This window comes from Haliotis rubra, unplaced genomic scaffold (assembly GCF_003918875.1).
Source record: "Haliotis rubra isolate DU_JTF1 unplaced genomic scaffold, ASM391887v1 Scf229, whole genome shotgun sequence".
In the NCBI taxonomy this organism is placed as follows: Eukaryota; Metazoa; Mollusca; class Gastropoda; order Lepetellida; family Haliotidae; genus Haliotis; species Haliotis rubra.
In genome coordinates this window covers 308,942-330,548 of record NW_025766325.1, presented here as the reverse complement: position 1 = coordinate 330,548, position 21,607 = coordinate 308,942, and the positions used below count along the sequence as shown (strand labels likewise).

Below are 21,607 nucleotides of genomic sequence, written 5' to 3'. Positions count from 1 at the left end.
CGGTAAGTCCATACCGAAAGGTATCAGAATCTGCAAAGTTGTGTTTTACGTTGCATGTGACCTTTAAGTTTTACCAGAAAACGTTTTTTCTGTGGTGTTTTGTTATTCTCATTGGATGTTTTTTCTTTGAAAACTGTGAAATTCCTCCAAAGTTCGAGCAGCAACATAGACACGGCAATTAACTTCATGTAATTAACAGTCGGCTGAAAGTTTTAGAGAAATAGCTATATTACGTAAAAATAATCTTTATGAATAGACTTGAACAAAATGTAAACAGGATTTTCAGAAAGATTTGCAACTGAGGAAGAAGAAGAGTGAGAGTCAGAAATTTCGGGACCATTGGCTCGATCCCGGAAGAGTTTACATCAGGAAGATGAAAGAGGACAGGGATAAACCCGGACATCCTTTAGAAGTTTGTGAGTCACTGCCACTTGAGTATTCTGATCATGCAAAGGTTCCTGATGGGCACCAGTTGCGGGTTCAACTAGCTGACGGCGCATGTGAGTTTAAGGTGCTGGAGTTGGTCATGGAGATTTTGCTTCGTCAGGTAAGGCTGCATTGGCATGGCATTTTCCCAATGCCGCTTAAGCGACTTGGCATTGATGCCATACCAAATTGCTTTCAATATTTCATGCATGGAAATAATTTGTGAAGAAGGCCAAAAAATTTAATTTTGGGAAACTAGCACAATTTTGAAATAATACAGGAGTAATTATTCGGCCAAAATCTAAGTTGGTCTCCATGTAACCAAGTCAGCAAGCTTAATCTCCGGAACGTGTAAGTGGACTTTTACAAGAAATATGGGTTCTCGAGATATTGTTCTTTTTTTTTTCTCTCCAGCTCTCAGTATGTATGAAAATAACCTGGCATGAAGCGCAAACTTACCTCTTAGCCTTTTTTGCTACATCACAGAAGGATATGTTTCCCCACTGGGAGAAGTAGTCGCACAGGTCCTCCTCAGACACATCAAGAGGTATGTTAGACACATACAACTTGTGCTTCTCTAAGGACTACAACAGAGAAAAATGTAGCTGAACCTGTAGAGGTGTCCAATTCTTTGAAGAGAATCGTCCTTGGGGTACATATATGCACTTTCTGCGGCTGAAAATGTCATTTGACAGTGGTATCATTGGATTAATAAAAATATTGTACAATAAATAATTATTTTTTTTTTTATTATACGGCCTCCCCCACGTGGAGTTACCCCCCTTCTACGCATGCGCAGCCAACCAGGTAAGCACCTAGGCCCATATTATCATTCCTTCTGCTGAACAAATCAGTGAACAGAATTGCGGTGAGGTGGGTGGCCCTACCTCAAAGACAATTCGCTTCAAAGAATTGGAAACCTCTACAGGTTTAGCTAATTCTCTTTCATAGAGATCATCCTTGGGGTACATATATGCATTAACTCTGACTCCCAAAGACCGGAGGCTAGGGAGGAGGGAATTCTGTCAAAGTACACAAAAATAGCGATCGTTAAGAAGAAAGTAACTGACGCCACAACACTCACCTGTCACATGTCCCAAAGCTTCTGCGAGAGGCATGATGGGAGGGTAACCGACAGGGGGGAACGTACTGAGACCCGACCTCACAAGTTAAGCAAAACAGTTCGCACACTGTGCGAAAGTAAAAAACCCTCCCACATCGTGAAATCTATAAAAGAGCACCGTAAGGGGAAAACCAACTAACAACCCGACTATTATCTCACAAGACTGACTGACTGAGTTTAGTTTTACGCCGCTTTTAGCAATTTTCCAGCAATATCATGGCGGGGGACACCAGAAATGGGCTTAGCACATTGTGCCCATGTGGGGAATCGAACCCGGGCCTTCGGCGTGACGAGCCAATGCTTTAACCACTAGGCTACCCCACCGCCCCTATCTCACAAGAGAAATTGAAAGTAGTTTGATATGACAACAGCGAATATATCAATTATACACAATTGAAAACAGCATCATCTGTCCAGATGACCAAGACTCACTCGGTCAGGGTGGCAGGACACTGTCCACTGGAGTGAACAGAACGGCCAAATCTCGCTCGATCACGTGAATATGTATTGAGCTGATAGTGCCTTATGAAAGAGCTAGGCCTGCTCCAAAAGCGGCAGAGCATATCTCTTCAATGGGCATTGCCGATGCAAAAGCCTTTGAAGTGGCCACTGCCCTGACTGAGTGAGCCTCTAGCCCCTCAGGGGGAGGCTTGCCTTTAGCCTGATAAGCACTACAAATGACCGATAAAAGCCAGCGTGATAGGGTCTGTTTGCTAGCCTGCATCCCAGCCTTCCCGCCACCATAACAGCAGAACAGATGGATACTTGAACGGATCTCTTGTGTTCGTTTGATATAGACCTTGAGGGTCTTACGGACATCCAACAGGTGAGTGCTCATTGCAGAGGTCCCCGATGTTGAAGGCTTGGTAAGTAGTAGGAAGTAGGAAGTTCAATAGGAGCTGTCACACGGAAAGTGTGATCGATCTTCGGATGGTAAGTATCCAGGAGGCGACCCTTCGCCCAGATGTTACCGCCACCAGAAATGCGGCCTTCCATGTTGACAGCTGAATCGAAATAGCCGATAGACGTGAGAAAGTAGGTCCGGACAGCCAATCTAGCACGATTGACAAATCCCAAGGTGAGATGGTACGCCTGAGAGCAGGTGGAACCTGATCCACGCCAGCTAAGAAGCGCTGCAAAAGAGGGTGCTGCCCCAGCAGAGCACCATCGACAGGGGTGTGGAAAGTGGAAATAGCAGTGGAGTAGCCACGAATGGTCGAAGCCTCCAAGCCTTCTTCCAATGAGCTTGCAGAAAATCCAATATTCAGACTAAATCCGCAGAAAAGGGATCTGCAGTCCCCCTACCTGAACACCAGCGCGCATAGCGGGACCACCTATCCCCATATTGAACGTTTGTCGAAGCCAGAAATGTGTCTGCAACTGCTGCAGGAATTCCGCGTGCCTCGAGGCTAGACCGGACAGAGGCCAAGCCACCCTCTGAATCCTTGGATTGGGGTGTGGCCTGCCGTTCTAAGTGAGAATGTCCGGTCGAAAGGTAATAGAACACGAGGCTGAGGCTGAGCCAGAAACCTGAAAATTACCGGAAACCAGCTCTGTGACAGCCATAGCAGTGCCAGTAGCACAAGTAGCCGAGCTGGCTGGATGGACAGCTGGGAGCAGACCCGGGGAATGAGTGGTAGAGGCAGAAACGCCCACAGCACCTTTCCCGTCCAATCCAGCAGGAAGGCATCGGAAGCCAACGCCCTCTATTCGAGAGCAAAACACAGGTATCTGATTTGTCTCGCCGGACGCAAACAGATCCCCCTGGAACGATCCGTACAACTGGGAGATAACTCCGAATATCTGCCGGTTGAGCATCCACTTGTGCGGGGGTAGGATTCGTCGAGAGAGAGCCGCACGTTCCCCAGCCCCAGGAGATACACAGGAATCACCTGACAGTCGCACTGGTCGCACCAGAGGAGAAACTCCCACGTCTCACGAAGGACTGCCCAGAACACCCCCCCAGCCTGTGAGGGACTCATCGGTTTGAACTGTAAGAGATGGCATCGGGATTTCCAAAGGGGACCCCCTTGGAGAGGGGTCCACCACTGAAGGTGAGGAGACAACCACCCGGGAACTGTGAGACACTTCTCCAGATCCTCCTTGAGCCCACAGACTCGCCAAAGCTTGCTGTATAGTGCTCATCCTCAACCGTGCCCGCCACACGACAGAGACAGTTGCCGCCATATGACCCAGTAGAGGGAGTGAAGTCCGCGCTGGTGCCTGGGTCTGGAAGATGAATGAAGACACCATCTCCCGAACCTTGGTGACCCGGTCGAGCGACAAAGAGACAAGACCCTGTTGAAAAACCAAGTCCTGGGTAGGTACCAGGTCGGATTTCTTGAGGTTGATGATCCACCCCATTCGAACTAGAATGTCTATCACTGTGTGGGTAGAATCTAGGCTTGCTGGCTGAGTTAGAGCGCTAATACAGCAGTCGTCAAGGTAAGGGTAACAACGCCTTCATTGTGACCTTGCGAGGGTAGCTGGCACTAACATGAGCTTGGTGAACACCCTTGGGGGCAGTGGATATGCCGAAGGGGAGCACCATGAATTGGTAACACATTCCGTCGTAAGAGAACCAGGGGTACTGCTTGAGCGAGGAATGAATAGGCACATGTAGATATGCATCCTTCAAGTCGATCGACGTAAGCCAATCGCCAGAGATGAACAGAGATCGCAGAGCGAAGTGTCTCCATCTTGAAAGATGAAACCTCTGACATGTGATTCAACCCCTTGAGGTTGAGAATGGGACGGAACCTGCCATACTTCTTCGGAATGAGGAAGTACGTGGAATAAAACCCCGCCTGTTCCTCGCCCGGTGGTATGCGCTCCATCGCGGACTTGTCCAGCAAAGCCTGAACTTCGTCGTGCAGTATACCCACCTTGACTGGATATGACAGCACCAGAGTGCACCTTATGCCGGTGAACTCTGGCGGGCCTCGCTTCCACAGTGGTAGATGGCCGAAACTGACGGTGGATAGCACCCAAGTATTGCTTGTAGCCTTCTCCCACTTAGAGAGAGGCGGCCTCCCACTGGGACGTGTGGTAGGAGTGCATGAGTAGTCCCCTGCAGATGAACTGGCTGGGACAGAACCACGGCGACAGCCTGCAGGTTTAACAGGAGGTCAGGGCAGACCCCCGGCCCGCCTGCATCAGACTATAAAGAGTCTCATGTCAGGTGGGCCTGAACTTCGGATAGTTGGCAGAGAAGAACAACATTCGGGGAAACATCACCAGTGCTCCCCTCCGCCTCCAGAGCCGACCTTTGTATCGAGGAAAGGTACGCCTCATGGACCACCACCTGCACCTGCTGCATGGCATTCTGGTTGACTTCCTCGAAGTCAGGTATGCCTGCCGTAGGGGGCGCCTGACTGGGCAAACGGTGGTACTAATCGCCCTTGCTTGACAGCCGGGGCTGCACCTGAGGAAGCCGAGCCTCCCCCGAGTGCGACCGAAGTGAATACAAATTCATCCACCACTGACACAAAGAACAGAGAATCATCACCCAGCTGACAACTCTTAACACGTTGGGGAGATCGAACCTGAGGCGAGAACCAACAGGAGAGGAACCATCACGTCCTGCACCAGGGAGGGCAAGATGCGGAGCTGTGTCTGACAGGGCTGCCGAGGAGCAAAAGCCTCACCCGGCAGTCAGAAATCAGTCGAGTCCGAGCTACATGTTGGCACCGCGGCATGGGGAATATACTGGGCAATACGTTACCTAACCTCCCGGAGAGCCGACGAAAAATAGAAAGTACCCTCAGAATCCTCGACCTCCCCAACCTTCACAGACTCGGCACCCGGGCCCGAGTCAGAATTCGGATCTCCACGTGAAGAGGAGCCGAACCCCTACCCGGTGGGAGGCCGAGCCACAGACGGAAAGGGAAGAGCCGAAGGAACTCTCAGTTGCGGTAACCCACACTACACTCTAACCCCGGTCCCGAGACACGGGAGTAAGCCCAAACAGAACCGGCTCCTCAGCTCTCATGGGGCGGGGTGGCGCAGGGACCGGAATCCCAGGAATCCTGCTAACACCGAGAGAGGGACTGGGAGCGAACCCTCCTCCTCTGGGGTAGCCGAGGCCAAAGGCAAAGGATCCCACCCCCGGACTCTCAGCCCCCCCGATCAGACTGGGCAAGGAACAAAGTCACATGAATGAGAAATAACTGACTGCAAAGTCAATAAAATGTGTCTCAAGAACGAATAAAGACCATACATACAGTAGTTGAAGTCTCAGACATTCTTCCGATAAGAAGTAAATCAGCTTGTAACTCTCAGGAAACACGTGTGAACGCTAGAGTGACGGCAGAAGGAATGATGATACAGGCCTAGGTGCTTACCTGGTAAGCTGCGCATGCATAGCAGGGGGGTAACTCCACATGGTGGGGGCCGTATAATAAATGAAAAAGATTTTTATTTATTGTACAATATTTTTATTAAAACATTGATACAACTGTCAAATGACATTTTCAGCCGCAGAAAATGCATATGTGTACCCCAAGGACGATTTCTATGAAAAAGAATGTCCATGAATGGTTTACAAATGCTGTCAGAGAGTTAATATTTATTATCACATCTGTATTGTCTCAGCCGTATAGTGACGAAATGATTTTGTTATTTTTTCAGATTAAAACTATCAGGACTTGTTCACTCACTGTTCAATGCCACACTCAGCAGTATTCCAGCTACAAAAAAGCAGTTCGTAAATAAGTGAGACTGGACCAAACAATCGAGTGACTGATATCATGAACACTGACCTAAACAATTAGGAAACAATGACATGCTAGTCACAGATGCTGACCATCCATTCAAGTTGTCACCTGACACCAATCAGATATTCCAAACACCCGACCCGTAGGCCACTTTCATTGTTTAAGAAGGTAACTCTCAATGTTGCGGATAGTAGTTAGTCTTCAATGTCCAAGTAAAAACATTACCATCTTTGTTTCATAGAAATACATACCTTTTTGATATTCAAATTTCTTTTTGGATCTGAAACACAGAAAGTTATTGTCAAGCAATTCTAGAAGTTGTAATCAATAGTCATTCCTAATTCAACTGTTTGTATACAGTATTTGAACCCATAACTAGGACTGCACATTTCTAAGAAACCATGCCCCCCCATATTATTTTACTTATGAAATGGTTTTCAATTGCATTTGCTGCAACTAAATTACATTGGCTTCAACTAAATTGCAAAATTGAGTGATTTCCATTTAACCAGATGCCCTTCAACATGTGATGTATCAAGAGGATCTATCTGCCAATGTTGAAGCTTAAGTGCTGTTATGTTTTTCATATGTTCCATGTTTACTTGACACATTGAACAACTCGAAGTTTTGTCTGTTTTGCTTGTTGTTTGCCACTCTCTGCCACGCACTGCCACACTCTACATTATGGTGGTCTGTAAACACTTGGGTCTGGATCAGACAGTCTAGAGATTGACATCATGAGCATCGATCCACCCAGTTGGGAATATGACTGCATGCATAAACCACGTCAGCAAGCCTGACCACCTGATCCCGTAATTTTTTAAATTCCAAAAATCACCAAAAGGCACCAGTTTACCACTGGAATGATCCGTAGTTTCAGGAAGAAATATTCAACAGTTTATTAGTTCTGCTATGGAAACAGAAAAACGATGGAGTGAGTGAGTGAGTTAGTATTTAACGTCACATCGGCAATATTTCAGCCATATCGTGACGAGAACATTGGACATTGTAATAGACATATTGTGACGAGAACATTTGACATTAAGAAATAGAATATATATATATAGAAACTATAAACACCTGCCGACGAAGGACAGTAAAAATACTAGACAATCACAGATATGAATATAAAACTAGCATACAAAGCTAAAATACTCCAATGAAAGAAGACAATACAATGTAAAAAAAGGGCTATAGATCGCCAACAACTGAAGGTAGATCACCATACTAGGAACCATGGGGACTTACATTACTTTTGCTACCTGCATGGACCCTAGTTGGATTTACACCATCCCTTCAGCCATTGGCGACAGAAGAGAAATCTAGCCATAAATTAAAAGCACACATATTCTACGATTAAAAACCTGGTACACTTAAATTGACTTTGAAAGTTTTGGGACTTACATACCCTCTCAGGAGGACAATAATTTTACGCTACGTCAACCCCCTTTGAGGGTACAGCCACTAACAATCTAAGTTACCAATATAAACTACCAACAATAAAATATTTAACTATTTACAAATCAGTCAACAAATCTAATTTTTTTAAAAATGCAATAATTAAGTGAGAACTAACATTATTAAAAAGATCCTTCAGAGTTTTGGATTTGAAATAGATATCCCTTGTGATGGAATATTCAATGCAGTCAAGCAAGACATGCTTGACTGTGATCCTTTCATCACAAGGGATACAAAACGGAGGATCTTCGCCTTTCAATAAATATTCATGAGTATATCTGGTATGGCCAATGCGACATTGTCGCATAATGACCTCCTCAAATCTGGACTGACAACCCAAGTAGGTGTAACCAATATAAGGTTTTCTTGCATGTAGTTTATTAATACCTACTTGGTTGTCCCACTTCTTCTGCATCAGACCACGGATGTAAGTTCTAATGCCAGCTTTGTAATCAGAGTATGGGATCAGAAGTAGGGTCACAGATTTGTTGAGTGCTGCCTTAGCAGCAATATCAGCCATTGTGTTCCCAGAAATGCCAACGTGGCTGGGTAACCAACAAAAGACGATGTCGCATTGGCCAGTAGCAAGTTCATTGTACAATTCAATAATTTCTAATAAAAGTGGATGTTTGCAAGAAAGATTTTTAATAGCCTGAAGACACGAAAGAGAATCTGAAAAGATGATATATTGTTTATATTTACGGTGTTTATTAATATATTTAAGAGCTGTTAAGATGGCGTTTGCTTCTGCTGTAAATATAGAGCTGTTATCCGGTATTCTAGAAGATATTGTTCGGGATCCAATGACAGTGGCACAAGCTACAGCGCCACCATCCTTGGACCCATCTGTAAATAAGGATTTGTATGTAGTATATTTATTTCTTAATTGACTAAATTCTTGTTTATACTGTAATTCATTTGTTTCTGATTTTTTAAATGTAGTTAATGTTAGGTCAACTTGTGGCCTAACCAATTGCCAAGGCGGAGAAGACAGAAAACGGGAAGGAGCTATATGTTCTAGCTCAATGCCAGCAGCAGAAAGAAAAGGTTTCACTCTTATACCAAGAGGCGGAACAAGAGAAGGCTTCTTGTTGTACAGATCTTCATATAGTGGATTAAAGACACAGGTATATGCAGGGTGAAAAACGATGGAAGGAAGGTATGGAAGTATGTAGGTAGGTGTATAGAAATCAGCATCCATCTGTCCATGCATTCATACCTATGTTCCTTTTTCAACAAAGAGATAAAAATATTTTCTTATGTTAAACTCTTGCTCTTTTATTCCATATATGCGAGTAATAAGTATTGTTTCAATAAACCGCACCAACCTGTAGAGGTTGATGATACTTTGAAGAGAGTGCTCCTTGGGATACTTATTAGCATAAGACAGACTCCCATACATAGTTAGGAGTGGCATTCTGTCTAGCAAAACGCCAATTCATGTGGAACTTCTCAATCATTCCCCATCCCCCTACTCCTCCTTTTTTTGGAAGAGGAATTAGCAAAGGCCTCGACAAAACCCTGAGAAATTACTAGTCCAGTTAGTTAATCTTTCTGAGGAAGTTGAACAAGTGCAAGCGTACACATTATGAGGGATAAAGTACCACCACTAAACTACCTCATTCCAGGGTAAATAGAGGATACTAAACGACCTTCCGTGTAATACCATTTCTATTAAACGAGTGAATGATTTGGTATCAAACGAGAGAAAGCGAGTTTGATGCTAAATCTTTCATGAGTTTAATAGAAATTGTATTTCACGGAAGCATGTTTAGTATTCTGTTTATTACTCTCCAACATAAACTGATAGAAAGTGCCTCTGAAGTGTGATGACTCTCAGCTTTCTACGAGTCAAGCAAAGTCTAATACCATTGTGACAGAAGTATTAGCATTGTGATGTCATAACTGTAACCATTATGACGTCATAACGTCTAGCGGTCTTACACTAGTGTAATACATGTACAGCCGTAAAATATTACACAGCAGTATCTTCCACGGGCGAGTAGTAAAGAATACATACCCATCACCCAGTGCAGAAACAGTCTAATTTCGAAAGCTCAATCGACTAGAGAGCTACGACCCAGTGCAGAGAACTGACTGACCAAACCGAGCATGCTCGCTAGAGTGCTTGTGAGTTGGTAATGTTTGATGAACGTGCTCGGTCGGCTACATATGGCCACTGAGCAGGTCTTTTCAATGGGCAGAGCCACAGCATACGCTTTAGAGGTCGCTATTGCCCTAAACGAACGAACTTTCAAACCCTCCTGGGGGAGAACTACCCTTGGGAATATAGCCCATGCAGATGGCAGATACAAGCCACCAAGATGGTCTGCTTGCCTGCCAGCCTTCCCACTGCCATAACAGTAGAAAACTTGATTATCCTTACAGAATCTTTTGTTCACACGATATAGGCCCTGCAGAGATCCAAAACGAGGAAGGCTGAGAGACTGCAGTGAGCTTAATAGGAGCCATCATCTTAGGATGGTGAGAGTCTGGCAGTCTAATACTGACTCTGTCCTTGTGAAAGACCATCAGCTCAGGATTGACAGACATTGCGTGAATGGCCACATGTTACAGCCACAAGAAATGATGCCTTCCAACTCAACAGCTGGAGTGAAAGAGACAACAGATTGTGAAAAAGAGGACCGCACAACCAATCAAGAATGATTGACAAATGCCAAGTAGGGCTGATCCACCTGATATTTGGTCAGATCCTGTCCATGCCTGCTAGAAAACCTGTATGAGAGGGTGCTGCCCTAAAAGAGCACTGTCGACCACTTGACCCAAAACCTGTTCCACAAAGCATTCGAACACCAACCAGACTGCTCGCAATTCCAGTACATTGTTGTGCTGACTTCATTCTCCGACCAAAGTCCTTAAACGTGTACGCCACACTACGTCCTACGTCTCCACCATATCTCCAAGCAACTGGAGCCATATAAATGCTCAAACTCTGGGAGACTCAAAGAACTGTAGTCCTCTGGACTTTATCCTCTAAACTGTTGGGCTAGGCCCCCGAGGACTGACCTGAGCTGAAATTGGTGAACATAGATGGCATTGTAGAGATGCTGAAGGGGAAATTGGTAGTACTTCCCGTTGAAGGAGAACCGAAGGTACCTCTTGAAATTGGGGTGCATTGGAACATCGAGGTATGGCGTCTTTGAGGCCGATTGACGTCAGCCAATCCCCTGCCTAAACAAATGAGATCACTGAATGCATGTCTTCATATTGAAGGACAGTATATCTATTAACTTGTTCAGCCCTTAGAGATTGCGAAAGGGTCAGAACTCACCGTCCTTTTTGGTAATGAGGACATAAATGGAGAAGAAACCCACATTTTCCTGACCTTTTGGAACAATCTCAATGGCTGCCTTGTCCAGCAGGGACGGGACCTCAGCACGGAGTACTTCGGCCTGCTTCTGGGAGTCTGGCACTGGTGTGTGCCGCACTCTGGAATATGATGGTGGATCTCACTCCTACTGTGGCAAGTGGCCATCCCTGATCGAGGACAGGACCAATGTATTCAATGTGGCATTCCAAGAAAGGAAGAGGGAGAGACGACCACTGACAGGGATTTGTGGCAGTGGGTAGTGAAGCCCTGCAGCCGGCAATGTGTCGTTTGCTAGTGCCAGGGGCACTGAGGGCACCAAAGGGATTAACAGGAAGCCTGGTCCAACTTCCCTTTCCCCCGAAAAGGCTGCCGGAAGCAAAGTGCCTTGTCCCTGCCTTTGCCCTTCTTAGTCTGCAGTGGAGCATTCTCCCTCCTCGTTGCGGAAGGATGTGAAACGGCAAGAACTGAGGGCCGTGAGCAAGAAGTGGAGGGATGCTCCAGCAAAGGTTTGGAATCCTTGAAGGTGCTAACAGCCTCCGCGGCCTCTCAGACCACTCTCAGAACCCCAGGAAAGAGGGTAGAACCTATCATGTAGGGAAACAAAAGTAGTGCCTGTTGTATGGATGCTGAATACCTTGATACTGACAGCCAACCACACTCATCATCTGGCTGGCACAGCCACGAATGCTGTCCCTAGCCAAATCTGAGTGGACATCCGTCAGCTGCCTTGCTCTTTCCCAAGTCCACCAGCTCCCACTGTAGAGCAGGGAGATATGCTGTGTGGACCACAACTTACTGCTGTTGTGGAAACTGTGGAGTGGAGAGGTGACAGAAAAGTTACAAAATTTTCTAAATGTGTCCAATATCTCGCCCATTCTATTAAAAAGGGACCACACATACACTATTCGTTTCTTTCTTTTGAAGGAATTCAACTTGAAAAGTTTTAGTGAACAGCACACGTATTTACTTGGTTAACAAAAGCATGGAAATTGATAAGTTAAAGTTACCTACTGTAGACCAGGTGAGGCTCAGCAGGGATCGTTGAACAAGGCAAAAACAATTTGTTTTGTTTTGTAAATATTTTATTCAAAATATTGTTACAACTGTCGTAGGAATTTTTCATGGACATATTCATAATTTGTATCACATTTTAGTCCATTGTTCAATTTTATGCCCTGGGCTTAATTTAGGATATAATGTCACCCAATTTAAATATGAAAAACCCATAATTAAAAGAAAGAAGAAATTAGAAGAAAGCAATAATACATTAGACAAGCTTGATAAGTTCTCACATACTCTATTTGGTTTCTGTACATTTTTTTGGATAACTTACCAAGTCGTTCATCATGCTGGAATAAGAAACAAAGTTGTAATCAGAATTTTCAGTTTTGACAAAAAGAAAACCAGTAATCCCTTCATAATACATGTTGTCTAATGTCACTGTCACATTTTGGCAACCTGTCCTGGAAGTAACTGACTCCGTACCAGACTGACATCCTGAGGAACAAGCCATGTTGTACAAATCCACTAACACCCTGAGTCTGACCATGTGATGTAACTCACCTCTTACAACCAGCATAGGTTGCAAGGGACCTACTTAATCCCAAAATCCCAAGCAAATAGTTGTCACAAACAAAATTGTCCTTAATAATTCAACGAATACTAACTCCATACCAGGAGAAAGGTTCCCCTCTAGGATGTGAAGCAATTCTACTGATGCAAGAATAGGATTCAAAAGATTAGGTGTAAACTATACAATGGGTGTTTCCACAACTACAATGTAAAACAAGAATGGTGTACTGGTGTAATCCCCACAACTATAGGAAGGGACAACAAGCATTCAGTGCTGGTAACCCATTCTACAGAACCCTCAGGGAGACATGGGGACCTGTTGTACACGACAACCCACAGGGAGACAAGCATGGAGGACTGGGGACCTGTTGTACACGACAACCCACAGGGAGACAAGCATGGAGGACTGGGGACCTGTTGTACACCACAACCCACAGGGAGACAAGCATGGAGGACTGGGGACCTGTTGTACACCACAACCCACAGGGAGACAAGCATGGAGGACTGGGGACCTGTTTATACAGGGAGGGACCACAACCCACAGGGAGACAAGCATGGAGGACTGGGGACCTGTTGTACACCACAACCCACAGGGGAGACAACAAGGAGGACTGGGGAGCTACCACAACCCACAGAAGGGGAGACAAGCATGGAAGGGAGGACTGTTGTACACCACAACCCACAGGGAGACAAGCAAGGAGGACTGGGGACCTGTTGTACACCACAACCCACAGGGAGACAAGCATGGAGGACTGGGGACCTGTTGTACACCACAACCCACAGGGGAGACAAGCATGGAGGACTGGGGAGGGGACTGAGGGACTGGGGACCTGTTGTACACCACAACCCACAGGGGAGACAAGAGGACAAGTACACCACAACCCACAGGGAGGAGGACTGGGGACCTGTTGTACACCACAACCCACAGGGAGACAAGCATGGAGGACTGGGGACCTGTTGTACACCACAACCCACAGGGAGACAAGCATGGAGGACTGGGGACCTGTTGTACACCACAACCCACAGGGAGACAAGAAGGAGGACTGAGGGACCTGTTGTACACCACAACCCACAGGGAGACAAGCATGGAGGACTGGGGACCTGTTGTACACCACAACCCACAGGGAGACAAGCATGGAGGACTGGGGACCCTGTACACCACAACCACAGGGAGACAACCCACACAGGGGAGACAAGCATGGAGGACTGGGGACCTGTTGTACACCACAACCCACAGGGAGACAAGCATGGAGGACTGGGGACCTGCTTGCTACACCACAACCCACAAGGGAGACAAGATGGGACTGGGGACCTGTTATACACCACAACCCACAGGGAGACAAGCATGGAGGACTGGGGACCTGTTGTACACCACAACCCACAGGGAGGACTGGGGAGTACACCACAACCACACATGGAGGAGGACTGGGGACCTGTTGTACACCACAACCCACAGGGAGACAAGCATGGAGGACTGGGGACCTGTTGTACACCACAACCCACAGGGAGACAAGACATGGAGGACTGGGGACCTGTTGTACACCACAACCCACAGGGAGACAAGCATGGAGGACTGGGGACCTGTTGACTACCTGTTGTACACCACAACAACCCACAGGGAGACAAGCATGGAGGACTGGGGACCTACACCACACAGGGAGACAAGCATGGAGGACTGGGGACCTGTTGTACACCACAACCCACAGGGAGACAAGCATGGAGGACTGAGGACTGGGGAACTGGGAGAGACAAGCAAGGAGGACTGGGGACCTGTTGTACACCACAACCCACAGGGAGACAAGCAAGGAGGACTGGGGACCTGTTGTACACCACAACCCACAGGGAGACAAGCATGGAGGACTGGGGACCTGTTGTACACCACAACCCACAGGGAGACAAGCATGGAGGACTGGGGACCTGTTGTACACCACAACCCACAGGGAGACAAGCATGGAGGACTGGGGACCTGTTGTACACCACAACCCACAGGGAGACAAGACAAGCATGGAGGACTGGGGACCTGTTGTACACCACAACCCACAGGGAGACAAGCATGGAGGACTGGGGACCTGTTGTACACCACAACCCACAGGGAGACAAGCATGGAGGACTGGGGACCTGTTGTACACCACAACCCACAGGGAGACAAGCATGGAGGACTGGGGACCTGTTGTACACCACAACCCACAGGGAGACAAGCATGGAGTACTGGGGACCTGTTGTACACCATAACCCACAGGGAGACAAGCATGGAGGACTGGGGACCTGTTGTACACCACAAGCCCACAGGGAGACAAGCATGGAGGACTGGGGACCTGTTGTACACCACAACCCACAGGGAGACAAGCATGGAGGACTGGAGACCTGTTGTACACCACAACCCACAGGAAGACCTACCAAGGGAGACAAGCATGGAGGACTGGAGACCTGATGTACACCACAACCCACAGGAAGACTACCAAGGTGTACAGGGTACATGAGCTACACATCCCCCAGGTAGCCAAGCTAGAAGTACAGGTATTTAATCTAAGGGAGACAAACCATGGCATCTACTTGATGGCATATACACATAAAGTATGTTTGAGCTCACCGAGATAATAACCCGCTTCTTATTGATGAACTGTGGTCGAACAGCGAAAGCAGCCATAGCAGCCTCTTCGTTGACAAACTGCACGATGCCTGATCCTGTGCACCTGAATTACAATTGCAGGTGTAAGTTTCTCACGACTTAAGTTACCAGTGTGCAGGCCGCTAAAATCTCGAATCTGAACAAACACAAAAACCCTGATGCTACAGACAGTGTTGATTTTGGTCCCATTTTAAGTCAAAAGCAGATATATTTTTCTGCCACATGCCACAAATGTGCCAAAGGAAAATACAGAATCAGAAACTGTATCTTCCTGACCTTACACCTTTTTAAAAATAAATATATATTACTCATGAGTATAATTCCACTTTCATATTAACCACCAACTAAAGTTTCGAAAATGACAAACTGACAAAAAATGAAAGTATTTTACAGCGTAAATGTTTTGGAAAGCATCCTGACTCTATTATGGAGGGAGTAAGAGGGTGAAATATCAAATAAACATGATAAACAGGATAAATAGAGTAATGCAGACCAAGATTCCAATTTAGTTTACAATGAGTTCAGTTTTACACCGCTGTTAGCAATATTCCGGCAATATCACGTAGCCAGACATTAGCAATGTGTGTTGAAGGTGGCTGACAGAATCACTTATAAAGTGCTCCTGTTAACCTTCAAAGCAAGGACAGGCCTAGCCCCTGTGTATCTCCGGGAACTCCTCCAGGAGTACAAGCCTGCGAGGTCTCTTAGATCCATGGGACAAGGCATGCTGTGTGTTCCACACGCGAGGACCACCACCTATGGAGTTTGATCCTTTACCAAAGCAGCCCCACGACTCTAGAATGATCTGCCATTACAACTGAGACTTGTCAATAACTTGGCCACTTTCAAAACCAATCTGTAAACCCACCTTTTCTGAAAGTCATACACCTAGACCAAGTGGACATTGTTGATACATGTGACATGCATCCCTTCAAAGCGCTTTAGAGTAGTTATACTGACTGGATTCTTGCGCTATATAAGTTCTTAGTTGATGATGATGTTTAATACAGTGAAATACTCTGCAGAAGAACTATCCTCAAATTCTTATAACTGACTGAGCTTAGTTTTACGCCACTTTTAGCAATATTCCAGCAATATCACGGCTGGGGACACCAGAAATGGGCTTCACACATTGTGCCCATGTGGGGAATCGAAACCGGGTCTTCGGCATGACGAACCAACGCTTTAACCACCAGGCTACCCAACTGGCCCTCAAATTCTTATAAATTGGGGCTGAATTTTTACAAATCCTGACCTACATGTATTCAAGAGACTGACTCTTTCACCATCAGGAACCACTACATCTGCTCCGTGCTGGCTTCTCGGATTATGGTTCCAAGAAAACAGGGCCTCACTATCAATATATCCTCAATTGGAAGACTGTCGCACCTCTTCAATGTGCCATAATGTATTGGCAAAGAAGCTGTGAGTCCAAAGGAAGCATGTGTGTCATGTTTGTGTCACTGTCGGCAGTGTCCACATCAGCTAGAAGTTTAAAAGTTTTAAAAATGGGATTCACACATTGTACATTCATGGGGAATCCACAATCTAATCCAATGCTTTAACCAGCCTAGCAAACTAGACATAATACAAAAAAAGCATCATTAACTCCAAAGTCTTTCTGATTAACATCACCAGAAGCTAGGGGTGAGTGAATATGATTTCATGGCACTTGGCAATATTCCAGCAATATCATGGTTGGGAACACAAGAAATGGCCCTCAAACCCAGGTCTTCGGCTAACGCTTTAACCACTAGTCTACCCCATGGCCCCAACACAAGCAAAGTAAAGTGTTGTCATTCAATTCATGAGATAACATGCACAACAGCATTCTGCTCGCATGCCAATGATTAGCAAAATTTCCATCAGGATCTACATAACCAACTGATTTTGCAAGACTGACTGACTGACTGAGTTTAGTTTTACGCCGCTTTTAGCAATATTCCAGCAACATCACGGCGGGGGACACTTGAAATAGGCTTCACACAATGTACCCATGTGGGGATTCGAACCCGATTTTGCCAGATCACAGTTACACCTCTTTATAATATCTTGGTCTTGATTTGTAGTTTGAGTTGTCTTTCTTGATACATATACAGAATCAGATTCCTGGCAAAATATACTGTCATATATTTCAGTCAGTGAAAGGACAAGGTATGATAAAGGCCCTTTTTGGCCCACAAAATTTCATGATATTCAAAGTTCTACAACATGATAATTTTAGCATAAAAAATGCTAAATAAATTGTTGAAATTACCTCCATATGTTTTTTTTTATATGTTTTAGTGCTGTTTTTTTCTTCTTTGAAGACCTCAAAGTTACCTATTTTACAATATCTTCGAAAAACCTGCATTTTCATATTTTCAGAGTGATAAAAAAGTGTGAGCAAAAGCTTGACCCATTCCAATTTTTTCACCACACATGAAGAGAGTAAATTAGAATGCACTCCTAAAATATTGTGGTGGGTCACGCTTTTGCTCATATCAAAATGTTTAAAAAAGTACATTTTTTCTGTTGTATGAAATTGCCCCATACAACATCAATGGCCAGTAAGTTTAAAGCAAGGAAGTTAACTATTACTATTTCACCCATGTTAATGCAGATTTCAGAGTGATGCTTCATGAGCGGTCTGTTCCTAAGTTGTACTCACTTTCCTTCCTTGTTATTGAATACATCAAACTTTGTCATGTCCCCAAACTTGACGAAGTACTGGAACAGGTCAGATGCTGTCGTATTCGGCATCAGGTTGAAGAGAAACAATGTCCTTGACCTATCAGCAGCATCAATCTACAGCAAATAAATGGATAGAAGTTGGATGAATACATGAATGGGTGGAAGGATTGTATGTTTGTTTGTTGTTTAACGCCGCACTCAGCAATATTCCAGCAATATGGCGGCAGTTTGTAAATAAATCAAGTCTGGACCAGACAATTCAGTGATCAACACAATGAGTATTGACACAACTGGGATTCGATAATATGTGTCAACCAAGTCAGCGAGCCTGACCACCCGATCCTGTTAGTCGCCTCTTACGACAAGTATGGGTTGCTAAAGACCAATTCTAACCTGGATCTTCATGGGTTATACTGGCAAGTGGACAAGTGTGGTATGTAACATATAAGAGAGTGAGTTCAGTTTTACGCTGCTTTTAACAATATTCCACTATATCATGGCGGGGGACACCAGAAATGGGCTTCACACATTATACCCATGTGGGGAATCGAACCCGGGTCTTCGGCGTGACGAGCGAACACTTTAACCACTAGGCTACCCCACCGCCCGTAACGCATAAGGAAACAAATGATATGGAAATAGTTGGAATCCAAATAGTATGAAAATGCTTAGTCACAGCGTGCTTCCTTTCTGGTCACTTTTAGCAATAATCATTTAATACATCGGCAGGTTCAACCACTCAGAAACAACCCCATCCCACTAAACATGAGAACTCACCATGCCACACCTCCAGTCAGCTTCCTGACCTTGACCCCTGACAGGTAAACCTCTGCAACAAACATCAAGATTAGGTGTTGCGGCGGTTCTGTCATTGTGTATACTACTACTACTAGATGACATTGCCTTAACAACAGGGGTGACTATTGAGGGGGAAACAACTATAGCAATCAGGGTTTTTCCCTTGAATTGTCTCATTTGTAGTCATTTCCCAAATGAATGTATACTTTATAAAAACACAAGTTTAATAACTGACAAGAAACTTGAAATAAAGATCAAGTAAACAATTAAAACTTATTGTTATTCGCAATTTCAAACTCTGAGTCACATACCATGTTTGTCGCTATGTTTGTTTAACAGGGTAACAGGGGCGGATAACTCTAAATCAAAGTGAACAAATTTGGTACTTCCTCAGTTCCTGTATTTTGTGCTGCACAAGTCGTTTCTACCATTGATTAATTGCTATCAGAAACTCAACAATTGCAATCCATTGATAGTTTGATGCATCGTTACAGCACTACTTAACAACGTTACATGTTTTGTAGTGGCTTGACATAACAGTAATATATATCACATACATGTATATCAATATTACAGTTTCTAAATACAACAGTAACTCCCACAATAAACAAATGTTTAATGTCCCCCACCGCTAAAGAAGAATGAAACATAACATATTTACTAGTTTTTATCTTTTGGTCACATAGAAATGTGCGATGTTTTTATTCCTGGTCACTTTTCAGAATCTTCTCCTAACTCTGAAGATATTTCAGGAATATAGTGGATTTGAATGTATAAATGTAGATACACGTATCCCCTGTCAGTATCAGTGAATGAGTGAGTGAGTGAGTTTAGTTTTACGCCGCACTCAGCAATATTACAGCTATATGGTGGACGTCTGTAAATAATCAAGCCTGGACCAGACAATCAACAGCATGAGCATCGATTTACACAATTGGGAACCGATGACATGTATCAACCAAGTCAGCGAGCCTGACCACCCGATCCCATTAGTCACCTTTTACGACAAGCATGGGTTACTGAAAATCAATTCTAACCTGCATCTTCACGGGTCAGAGTGTATTGGGACTGGGACAGGTCCAAATTTTCTCCCCGGGTACCCAAACCACTATTTACCCCACCCTACACTCATACTAATAATGTTGATTCCTGTCATCAAATTTATAAGAAATCCAAATACATTCTTCAGCTTAGAGGCTATAATTTTGAGTTTTTCAATATTTAACCACGTATTATATTCAAAACAGGTGACAGTAAATTATGTTTAAATCTTCAAAGACAATACAACCCTTTAATCATGAAAGAATAACATATTACAATGTTTAATCTATTAGTCACATGATCATAACGGGTTTGGGTATTGAGACGGGCACCCGGTTATAACCTCCAGTGATGTCACTCTATTGTCTCTCGAGTTTCTCCTTTTACTGAGTAAACCTCTGCAGGCAGTTTCACGGGCATTCTCAAGGAAATCCTGAAGATTTTCTACAAAATGCCCGGAGATCAGGTATTTTCTACAGAATGCCCGGGGATCTTCTGAAGAATAGCCATTGACTTTGAATTATTTTACCTGTACAAGCTTTGAAGACGTAACTTTGTCTCCCTATTACTGAATACGATCGTAAAATATCACATGATTGAAAACTTCCAATATATTGTACCAATGCCTAGTTTTGAAACTGCAACCCTTCGCTTACTAGCTTGGCGGTTTTATCCACTTGGCTACGTAGGATCACTGTTCTAATCACTGTTAGTGTCACTATTCACATGCACAATTGTTCCACTATGACTATTAGTGTGCATAAGTTTGAAAAGTGGTCAAAGGGTCCTGGTGACCTAGACGATATTGTCATGGTCACCAGAATTGACAGGTGTCTAAATAATCCACCAATGTAGGCTGTCACCAAATTTGAAGACACTAAGTAAAACAGTGCATGAGATATCGCATTAACCTTGAAAATAAGGTCAAGGTCACCTGAACTGACTGGTGTCTAAACAATCCACCAATGTAGGCTGTCACCAAACTTGAAGATATTGGGTAGAACAGTGCATGAGATATCGTGTTAACAAGAGTTTGAAAAGTGGTCAAAGTGTCATGGTGACCTTGAAAATAAGGTCAAGATCACGCAAATCGACTGGTGTCTGCATTATGTAGGCTGTCACCAAATTTGAAGACATACTTCAACAGTTCATGAGATATCGCGTTAACAAGAATCGGGATGTTCAGACACTGCTGAATTATAGTCCCCTGTTCTGCATTGCGGCGGGGGACAAAAGCACTGACAGACAACACCTACCCTGTTTCAGAACGTGACCACTTGGCATCGGGAACTCCAGTAAAATCTTCCCCTGAGTACTGTGCCGGCCGTTTATAAGTTTCACCACCACCTGGCATAACTCGGGACATTGGCACTGAGTCTGCCATGCTCATCTCGCTGTACCGTCCATCAGGTGGGTTTCCAGGTGCCCGTGCCCTTCTTTCATCACCACCACCTGGCATAACTCGGGACATTGGCGCTGAGTCTGCCATGCTCATCTCGCTGTACCGTCCATCAGGTGGGTTTCCAGGTGCCCGTGCCCTTCTTTCATCATAACCACCTGGCATGACTCGGGACATTGGCGCTGAGTCTGCCATGCTCATCTCGCTGTACCACCCATCAGGTGGGTTGCCAGGTGCCCGTGCCCTTCTTTCATTATAACCACCTGGCATGACTTGGGACATTGGTGCTGTAACGAAGGGACCGGTCTCACTCTGGCTATACTGAACATCAGTGTTTCCAGGTGCCCATGCCCTTCTTTCATCATAACCTCCTGGCCCCTGACCTTGGGGATAGCCATGATAGCCTGACATGACAGTGAACTGTCATATATCCTTGGGAGTC

General features: G+C 45.0%; 1 protein-coding gene across 1 annotated transcript in view; it reads right to left on the bottom strand.

Moving 5' to 3' along the window:
* The window catches only part of LOC124277860, a 186,488-nt gene that overhangs the window by 160,211 nt on the left and 4,670 nt on the right, over positions 1-21,607 (bottom strand). The window contains exons 2-9 of the mRNA XM_046713574.1: positions 21,219-21,606; positions 21,023-21,113; positions 18,705-18,756; positions 17,905-18,041; positions 15,216-15,318; positions 12,387-12,402; positions 6,516-6,544; positions 886-1,010 (exon numbers count right to left, since the gene is read on the bottom strand). Coding sequence (XP_046569530.1) covers positions 886-1,010; positions 6,516-6,544; positions 12,387-12,402; positions 15,216-15,318; positions 17,905-18,041; positions 18,705-18,756; positions 21,023-21,113; positions 21,219-21,576 — 911 coding nt within the window. The 5' untranslated portion in view covers positions 21,577-21,606. The remainder of the gene's footprint in view (positions 1-885; positions 1,011-6,515; positions 6,545-12,386; positions 12,403-15,215; positions 15,319-17,904; positions 18,042-18,704; positions 18,757-21,022; positions 21,114-21,218; position 21,607) is intronic.